Source organism: Mus pahari, chromosome 16 (assembly GCF_900095145.1).
Source record: "Mus pahari chromosome 16, PAHARI_EIJ_v1.1, whole genome shotgun sequence".
In the NCBI taxonomy this organism is placed as follows: Eukaryota; Metazoa; Chordata; class Mammalia; order Rodentia; family Muridae; genus Mus; species Mus pahari.
This window is the reverse complement of record NC_034605.1, coordinates 22,470,099-22,480,782: the sequence shown is the minus strand read 5'-3', so window position 1 is coordinate 22,480,782 and position 10,684 is coordinate 22,470,099. Positions and strand designations below refer to the sequence as shown.

Here is a 10,684-nt window from a genome sequence, read left to right as displayed (position 1 = left end):
CATCTGTACCTTTTGTTGATGCAGACTATATACTGGGATAAATACCAGGCACATATCTCATTAAATCCTGAGACAACCCTCTGAAGTATATATATGGCATCACCTTTGTTTTATAGACATGAAAAGCTGAATCTTAGAGAATATTAGAAATAGAACAAATTTACAAGTTTATAAGTATTAGGGTCCGAACTCAACTCCACACCTTTCTAGTTCAAATTTTAGAAATGTTTCAACCGAATTTATTTAAATATAATGATAAAAAAGTTCCCATCACCTTTCATTTTTTTATCCACACTCTGTGTTTTGATTCAGTTTAAGAATACCGTACGCATGCATGCCTTCCACTATGATGGCTCTTTAGGTTGTCAGTCCCCACAGGAATGCACAAAGAGCACAATGCCATTATCTGGATCACTATTAGTTCAGCAATGTGGGCCACTGACACACATTTCTCTACTAAGTTTTTCAGATTTGGGAAATGCTCCAAGCTTTCAAGTATTTTTTTCTAGGGTAATACATTATCATTGAATGTATGGGTTCTCTTTTTCTTCACAGGTGCAAAAGTATATTAAGGTTTCCAAATTTTTATAGATTAAAATATGTGAAATTAGTTCTCAGATGCCTTACCGTCCATAAATCCCAGGGCAATGTCTGAAAGCAAACAAAAAGAAACACTATGAATGAAAGTCCATACCGTTAGTAATAAATATAAAGCGGCTATGGATAGCAGTTCTCTCGCATAGCTACAATCTTAGTTAGAGAAACATTCCACTTCTCTTACCAATTTTGGTGGACACTTGTCACATGTGGCTATTGGGAACTTGAAATGTGCTAGTCTAATAGAATCAAAATTTAAATTTGATGTAGTTTAGCCACATGTAGATACTGTAAGAGCAGCAGGGAGCTAATCAACTGGCCTTTGGTTCTTTAGAAGAGCTTGCTCGGTCTCGATTATGTACAATGAACGTGTTATTTCAATACACACATGTCATTAAAGTAAGAGTGCTTTCCAGCATTAGGGTTATCATACCATTGAGCAAATGCAGACCTTAATCCTTAACTAATGTGCTTGCCTCTCCCTACTACCTCAAGAACATATATTATGACCACTTGGATAGCAAATAGATCCTTTAAAATGCCATTCTCCAACATGCTGGATTAGAGAACACACAGATTAATTGGCAGTCATTCACATTAATAGGTATTCATTAAAGCCTATTAACAATATGCCTGACATTCATTGCTGATATTTTAATTATAAAGCTCACTGATCTATGAAGGAATTTGAATGGTTATAGCAACTTGCACTGAAAGTGAGGACAATGGGAGAGACCTTCCTTTCTCCCTGAGACTGAGAATCGCTGCTAAAGCCACAGTGTTTTATACTTATGTCTCAGTGACTCAGGCTGCATTCGCCCACTTGTTTGATTCCAGAAAGGTAAACAGAAGACAAGAAAGACATTTATTTCAAATGAGTTTCTAGAGGCCACAGCTGCCTTCTACAGACTCTATACCACAGAGAGTCAGGTCCCGTGGTGCCGACTGATGTCCTCTACACCATCTGGCCTTCTAACTTCATCTCTGTGTAGCTTAGATAGCCTTTTGATTAGCACCAAAGAACAGGGAAGATCGGAGAGAAAGGTTGCTTTGAACAATCACACTTATTTGTATCTGCAGATGCCTCTGTGTCTGAAATGCGTTTTCTGATTTTTTTGACTCTCCTGATGGTCTCCCTAAATGACACAATACAAGTCTCTGTATGGAGCAGACTACAGCAGCATTTTTTTTCTAAAGGAGGAAGCAATGCTAGACACTGTGTTCATCTCTCCTTGGAAATAGGAAAGGCCCTGAGAGCTTGTGTGAGCACTGCAGAGGTCATGAGATAAGGAGGACCCAGGCAGCTGACAAGGACCCAGCGGTAGGGAAAGGAGCTGGCTCTCAGGGAAGGGGAAAGGCCGTCTCAGAACCCAACTCATGTAGTCTCTTTCAACCTGCCTTCCTCCTTAGAGGGGAGAGACTGAAGGACCACTCCGTTAGGACCACCAGAAAACCAGGATTGCTTCCTCCTTGGCAGGAAGGAAGATCACAGGTTCATACAGCCTGTCCTAATTGTGGTGACTTATGTCCATTACGAATCCCCAAGAAGAGTTTAGAGACGGCCTACTAAGATTCTCTTTATTTACAAAGCACCAGTAAAGCTAATTGTATTTGCTTATTAGATTACTTATCCCATTTACAAAGGGCAAGCCTTCAGTCAGCCTAACAAAGCACAGACTAGCAAGAAAACTGTCTACACAGAACAGTCTGCAATTCCTCAGGAGTTAGCTATAATGATTCAAGTCATCAGGACTAGACATTCAAATCAATTCTTAATTTCCATTTGAATTTTTAATACACTTTAGTTCTAATTTGCTCTATTCACTAGAACCTTGGATTTTAGTTAAGTGTGTGTGCCTCCTGCCTGCCTCCACCCCGCACCGCTTTATGTCAATAATACCAACTTGTGTTTTGTTTTGAGGCTCTTTGAGCCAGGCTGGCTAACTTTCCTTCTTCCTCTCCAGTCTTCCTGAGTAGTGAGAGGGATTACAGGTATATACCACCTGTACCGGCTAGTTTTGTGTCAACTTGACACAGGCTGGAATTATCACAGAGAAAGGATCTTCATTTGGGGAAATGCCTCCATGAGATCCAGCTGTAAGGCATTTTTCTCAATTAGTGATCAAGGGGGAGGTCCCTTGTGGGTGGTGCCATCTCTGAACTGGTAGTCTTGGTTCTATAAGAGAACAGGCTGAGCAAGCCAGGGGAAGCAAGCCANTAAAGAACATCCCTCCACGGCCTCTGCATCAGTTCCTGCTTTCTGACCTGCTTGAGTTCCAGTCCTGACTTCCTTGGTGATGAACAGCAATGTGGAAAGTGTCAGCTGAATTAAACCCTTTCCTCCCCAACTTGCTTCTTGGTCATGATGGTTTGTCCAGGAATAGAAACCCTGACTAAGACACCACCACGTTTCAAATTTCCTCAAATTTTGTGTTGACTTTCTTCCACTAAAAGCAACAAAAATCCACTAACTATGCCAAAAGCATCATCCCTTCATCTGCAGGTGTACACCCAATGCAGGTATCCTAACAGATCCTAACAGAGAATCTTATGACGGTGACTACCAGAAGGGGAAAGAGTGAGGAAGAGATGCACGAGAATAAGCACAAGAAGGAAGGCACTCCAGATCTACCTGTGCTCGCACCAGAGCATTGTTCTGCAGGGTGGATGTGAGTGTAGCTTCCAGCTCAGAACCATCCAGTCTGCAAGTACATTTCTATGAGGACGTGGTCTGGCAGTTACCCAAATACTCCTGGACTTCCAAAACATGAGGGAATAAGTAGGAAACTTGAAACCAAAAGAACTTTATTTAGGGAAGCCATGAGGTATATTATGAGAACCTACACTCTGAGAGCAGGAGAGGCACTGATAACAACTCTGAAAGACACGGTTCTGAGGCAAACAGCTCTGCAGCAAGAGAGGGCTCGTGGCACGGAGAAGAGTAAAGTATTTGGTACTAATAAAGCTTTTTTTTTCTATATCTTACAAATAGGAAATATTTGTCAACCCATCAGAAAAGTAGTAACCATCGGTTGAAAGACACAGAGATCTCCTGTTAACTTACTAAGCGTACTAAGCATGTTCATCATTCCTAACCACGTGCGCTCACTTTATACCTGAGACATGGGTGAGTGGGTCGCTGCAGCAGAACCTGCCGGGGTCACATCAGGTTTGAAAGGGTCAAAGTCCAAATCCAGCAAAGTCTCTTCCTTCTTCACCTCCAAGACTTCGTTCTGTTAAAACAGACAAATACGAGTTCGTGGAAAGAGCCAGGTAGAATGCCTCACGGAGAGATGCCTGAGCCATGGCAGAACTTCATCCAATGCAGTGATAGAGTCTAGCCACACATAACTCATGTCCCTGTACCACACACTTGGTGAGATGTCCCATTAAAGAGAAGTATTAGAATGCCACACAGATGAAAGGAATCTCCCTTTTGGTTATCTTAAACAATGTAAATCAGAAAATTAAATATATCAAAACATTACACATGACTATAAAAGTTTAAAAAAAGGTACTAAGATTTGAGCCCAGTAACATAACCCATTGCTACACTGTACCTCAATGATGCTAAAACTCAGGAAGGAACTGATGCACAATGCTGCCCATCTCATGTTCATCCCTCATACTCCCCATGGTCTCCATGAGTACACTGAGTATGAAATGTTCCTCAGATGCACTTCTGTGAGAGTACATGGTCCCTACCAGCTAGCACTTAAAAAAAAGAAAGATTATGGGAACTTTATGTGGAAGTGTTACAAGGAAATTTTGACATTATATAGTCTATACCCTTCCTATCCTCTCATCCTAACTGTGGACTCAATGTGACCAGCCACCTTGTACTCCTGCTATCATTCCACCCACATCACAATGAATTGACCATCAAACAAGTTGAAATGCACCCTTGATTTAATTATCATACTATCCATTTCACCACTGTGTTTGTGTGTGTGTGTGTGTGTGTGTGTGTGTGTGTGTGTGTGTGTGTGTAGAATGGTAAAAGGGGAGGAAACAGAGAGTGCTGTGCCGGTCAATATTTCCTACAACATGACCCTTCTAGCCTTTAGTTGTAAAGCAGGTAAGCAACTGTGACACAGAATGAAAGTCTACCATAACACTATAAGATTGTGCTAAACACTGACATCTGTGCACCAGTCACAATGGGATACAGGGAAATAGCATGGACTTGAAGTTGGTTTAATCTGAGCTCAAGCTACAAAGTAAAGGGCAGAGCTGAGACAAGGTCTCCATAAATTATAGCACAATGACAGGAGTGAGGGCAGTATCGCACAGCCAAATAATATGTTTTTGATATTTGGTATGTTTCATTTCTGAACATTTTGTTGTATAGAAATTGAAAGGTTATATCAATGGGTAATGCACTACATAAAATTGGGGTGTTTGAAGAAAGATTTTGAAGGACAGGAATTGTTTTTATTACTGGTCAAAGAAACATACTTCAGAACACAGAAATTCAAGAACAGCCACGAGGCTACAACAGGTAATATATTAACATCTCACATTCAGTGTGTAGGAAAGCTGCATGTGTATCAGGCTGTGCGCTCCCTTTTCAGATGAATAATGTATTCCTATAATCCAGGTTAAAACTTTACATTTATTAAGTTATTTTTAATATTAGGGATATTTTTATAATATTGGTGTACATGATTTTAAATGTAAGAATTTTCCATTAAGAAAAACTTTAAAAACATTTTTTACTTCACTATGTGTTCCTATGGCTGTTTTTAAAAGATGTATGTTCATTGTTTGGAGTGAAGGTTTTCATAATTATCTTTTAAGTCAATCATGCTTTGACCATATTTACTCTAAACACCTTATTCTTTCACTCATTCCTTTCTAGTCTGCTTTCTTTTCTTAGACAATTTTGTTTCTCCCTTGATTTCATATTCTATATGCCACTACTGCTTCTTCTTGGGAAATGTATATATATATATACATATATGTATATATATGCTCCAATATTAGTCTTTAGCTTTCTATATTTCAGCATGATTCTTCCTCATAATATGATTTTAAATTTTGCAAACATTGTTATTCCAAAAACACTTGTTTTATTCGAATTTTAAATCCTAATACTGATAACTATGTCCTTTGTAAAGAGGGGACATGTAGCTGGAAGGTGGAAGTGGTAGGAGGGGTCTGGGAAGAGATGAAGAGGGAATGTTGCAGATGAGTATCATTAGAATATGTTATACAAATGTGTGAAAAGGAATAGATAATAAACACTTTACAGTTCTATCAATGCCCCATACAGAAATTTGGAAACTGTTTGCCTACAGAAGTATCATGTTTCCAACACAGTAAACAGTTTATTAGAGAAAAAGAGGCAACACAAAGCAAATTTTTTGCTTCTGCTGGACACAAACTTGTTAATCAGACCTAGACGCGAATATATAACAGGAGAGTTAGGCAGTGCCAGAAGCGCAACTCTCATTGGTTGTGCTGGTGGTTTCTTAGATGTATACACAGGTCAAAGCTCAGGAGTATGTAAATTTTAAATATGTGCCCTTTACTGTGTGGTAACGCACAGTATACCAGCAATGAAGAACCACAAGTAGGAAGAGTTACATGTGCCATGACCCAGCCTTACAATGCAAGCATCCTTTGGTTTATCACACTGGGATCACGTCAAACTGACATAAGATCATCGTTTTATATTTGCAGTAAAATAGTCAACAGATTACAAAACTTTAAATTTTCAATACTAGATTTCGTTCCACTATTTAAAGAGAATAGTATGATATAGCAGAATGGCTAAAATATTACTTCTGGGAAATTCAATTATACTTTCTAATTTTTACCTTGTGCTTTGCTTTATTTTACAAACCTTGATGTAAATCATATATCATTTTCAGCAATGTAAAGCCTTCAAAATTACACGAGGTAGCATATATTGCAATTTACAGCTACAGCAAGAGTGCATGTAGATATAAAACATGTACTTCAAACCTAGACCTCATAACTTCATATGTGCACATACAGGCACATACAGTGTTGAGTCACAGCATAGCACTTTAATGAGACAGACAAGTGAGGGCATTGGTGTTACTTCTAGAGATCATTTTCCCCTTTTGTTCTTTCAACACATTTTAAGAATATTTACTATACTCCAAGTATTTTCATGCCTCCAGAACTTTTTTTGGGGGGGTGGTTTTTTGAGACAGGGTTTCTCTGTGTAGTCCTGGCTGTCTTGGAACTCACTTTGTAGACCAGGCTGGCCTCGAACTCAGAAATCCACCAGCCTCTGCCTCCTAAGTGCTGGGATTAAAGGCGTGGGCCACCACCACCTGGCTCAGAACTTTTTTTTTTTATTAGATATTTTATTTATTTACATTTCAAATATTATCCCCTTTCCTAGTTTCCCCTCCGGAAATCCCCTATCTTCTCCTCACCCTGCTCCCCAACCCACCCACTCCAGCTTCCTGGCCCTGGCATTCCCCTACACTGGGGCATAGAATCTTCATAGGACCAAAGGCCTCTCCTCCCATTGATGGCCAACTAGGCCATCCTCTGCTACATATGCAGCTAGAGCCATGAGTCCCTCCATGTGTTTTCTTTGATTGGTGGTTTAGTCACAGGGAGCTCTGGGGGTACTGGTTAGTTCATATTGTTGTTTCTCCTATGGGGCTGCAGACCCCTTCAGCTCCTTTCTCTAGCTCCTTCACTGGGGACCCTGTGCTCGGTCCAATGGATGACCGCGAGCATCCACTTCTGTCAGAACTTTTTAATGAAGCAGAGAATGTCAAATGGGAAGCTGAAGGGAGAGGAGATAAAGCTTCTAGGAGCATGGCCAATTAGGAGCAATTTTGTATGAAATAGAGATAGCTGAAACTTAACAAAATAGTTGATAATTTCTAACAATGAGCAAACTTGTAGTGTTTGCTCAATACACATGAGGAAGCCAGGGCTGGGGAAATCATATTTCAAAACAAGAAACATGAGGAGAATGTTGCAGATGTACTGCAGTTAACCTGAACATTGGCATTAACTACAGCACACTGAGAGGATTAAAATATTCACAGTCTCATCATGGAGAAAATTTTACTCATTAAAAACAAACAGTGATGTCAGGTGCTCTCCCTACAACATTGATTATAGAAAGATTTTAAAGAATAACAAAACCCTGGCCCTTTTTATCTATAAACTGACTGACCATCTTCCTCCTATTTTCACATTTGCTACACTTAGGAAGCCTGCAGTGTCCTGATAAGTTGGCACACAAGGAGCCCAACATTCTATACAACCAATTCCCTAGTTATGTTGTTTTTGTTTTCTCGAAAGCCAGTTAAACAAAGTCATTCTGAGCTCTGCATCATGGCATTGAGGCAGGGTCTTCAATATGCTATCATTAAGTGTGAAAGCCAACAGGGTTAAAGAGGGCAAGGAAGATGGATGGCTGCTTTGCTTAGAATGAGCTTCTGTGAGGACTAGTGGATTGACAGAACTCTAAACTGCGAGTATGATGAGGTGTGAGTATGTGAAGGTGGCTGCTGAGCAAATTGCTCCCTCTGACTAACATGATATTTAACCGATGTAACCTCATGAAGCTTGATACCAGAACATCACTGACATGTACATTTCAAGAAATTAAATATTGTGTGTGGAAACATGCCAACCAACAAAAATAAACAAATAGAAAAAGCTTGCTCTGGCCCAAGAATCCCTAAGGAATTCTCTGGTGACAGATAAGAATGGATTTGAAATGACTCACGTTCTCAAGGTAAATTAGAAGACAGTTTAAATCATTTTCTGAAGATAAATGAGGGAGAGAAGGCTAGAATCCTATATGAGTGTACCTACATATTGTACATATCTTTGTAATTGCTTTATGTTTGTGATGAACTACTAAAATCTTACTATATGTGTGGAATGGTTTCCCAGTGATATATCATTTAAATCTTAATTTCTTAAAATACCTCACCAAACCTGTTTATCAGGAACAAGGTCTGGAACCATTAGAGAAGGTAGCTTATAGAATGGTAAATTGGGGCATTTTGTTGTAGTGTTTCTCAGAACCTTAAGCACCTTAGCATGAGCTATTACAAAGAGAAACTGGATGAAGACACTCCTCATCTCGTCTTACCCCCCCACCTGAGCCCCTATTTTCACAGCATGAGATTAGTCTATTTCAAGAATGCACATTGTTATTCTATTCAAAATAGCCACAGATACTGGTGCAATATTGACTGGGCACAAATGTTATGGAAATAACTAACCACGTTTTAAAAGCTGGACTTAAGACCCACTCTTTGAGATGAAAACCATCATAACACTGCTAAAGTGGCCAAGAATCTGAGGCTCAATAGTTGATGGGCCCTATGGGGCAAGAATACTACTATTATTCAGCCAGGGGAACACAATTGAATGCCTCTTAATGACATATTGGCAAACCCTTAGCTAAGTGTCTCATTCAACCCTCATCAGAGATTCTTTTTCCTGCAGTGATTGCAATTAACATAGACCCACAACTGGGCAATGAACAGAGAGTAAGGGACTTTGGAGCGCTCAGTCAAAAATGGAATGTCTTTACCTAACCCCTCCTCAAAGCTCAAGCATCTAACTGTGAGAAAGAGAAGAAAAAAAGATTGCAAACACCAGAAGTGATCACAAGGAAACAGTATCTTCTAGGCTCAACAGGACTTACACACAAGTGAACTCAGAGACTGTGACAGTGTGCCCAGGATGGTTTCAACCAGATAAGTTCCATCACTGAGAAGAGGATGTAGAGGCAAAGATCACCTCTAACAAAGCTTTCTATGATTGATGCCTATTGGGAAACGGAAAATGAGTTTTCATTAATGGCATGTCACTGGCCCTATCAACAACTCTATTGGAAGGCCCATGCTCATAAGTATTTGGGAAACACAAAACAGATTTGGTGTCTTGTGTTCGTGTGTAGGGGTGAGCAGGGACATTTTGCTTTATTTTTTGTCTTATTTTTTTGTTTGTTTTTATTCATTTTGACTTTAAAAAATTTTTATTAGATATTTTCTTCATTTACATTTCAAATGCTATCCCAAAAGTCCCCTATACCCTCTCCCCGCCCTGCTCCCCTACCTACCCACTCCCACTTCTTGGCCCTGGCATTTCCCTGTACTGGGGCATATAAAGTTTGCAAGACCAAGAGGCCTCTCTTCCCAATGATGGCTGACTAGGCCATATTCTGCTACATATGCAGCTAAAGACAAGAGTTCTAGGGGTACTGGTTAGTTCATATTGTTTTTCCTCCTATAGGGTTGCAGACCCCTTCAGCTCCTTGGGTACTTTCTCTAGTTCCACCATTGGGGGCCCTGTGTTCCATCGTATAGATGACTGTGTGCATCCACTTCTGTGTTTGCCAGGCACTGGCATAGACTCACAAGAGACAGCTATATCAGGGTCCTTTCAGCATAATCTTGCTGGCATATTCAATAGTGTCTGACTTTTGTTGAGGTGTGTTACGTGCTACCAGAGGAGAAATGTAACCACCAACCCACCGAGGTGTGAAACCTGAAATCGGTAGTAACAATCTGCTTACCAAGACATGGCCACTGGCACAATAGTGGTATGAATATTATGGGTATAAAGAATCCCTTTTTGATTGGATTTAAGGTAAGTTAAAAACCCATTCCTGGCAGTGTTGGTCCAAGGTCCTGAGGATAGACAGGTCAGAGAGGCAAGGGGGAAAAGCTACTACTATTATTGTCCTAAATGGGTAAAGATTAAATCAAGTCCTGGTGACATTATTAGGTCTACATACTGAGGCATCTCTCAGCTCTCATCAGAGAAACATCTTTTTGTGGCAGATGGCACCTAACACAGAGACTCACACTGGCTAAAGTACAGAAAATTAGAAACTAGCTGTGTAATACTCAACGCTAGTAGGGCATCTATATTATAGCCTCTTTTTTCCAGTGGGGATCATTGTGGAAGAATTGAACAGACAGGTTATGAGAGCCAGAGTGGGTTGGAGTCTACAAGGAAACTGTTTTCTAGACACAACTGGGCAGTTTCACAATGAACACACAGTAGTATGACAGCATGCAGAGGACCTGTAGGAGCCCAAGCCAGACAAAATTTCAGCGTG

The 10,684-nt window shown here is 40.1% G+C and overlaps 1 protein-coding gene across 1 annotated transcript in view; it reads right to left on the bottom strand.

The window, feature by feature from the left end:
• Positions 1 to 10,684, bottom strand: part of Amph (amphiphysin) — a 191,289-nt gene that overhangs the window by 37,320 nt on the left and 143,285 nt on the right. The window contains exons 12-13 of the mRNA XM_021215366.2: positions 3,714 to 3,830; positions 628 to 651 (exon numbers count right to left, since the gene is read on the bottom strand). Of these exons, the coding sequence (XP_021071025.1) occupies positions 628 to 651; positions 3,714 to 3,830 (141 nt within the window). The remainder of the gene's footprint in view (positions 1 to 627; positions 652 to 3,713; positions 3,831 to 10,684) is intronic.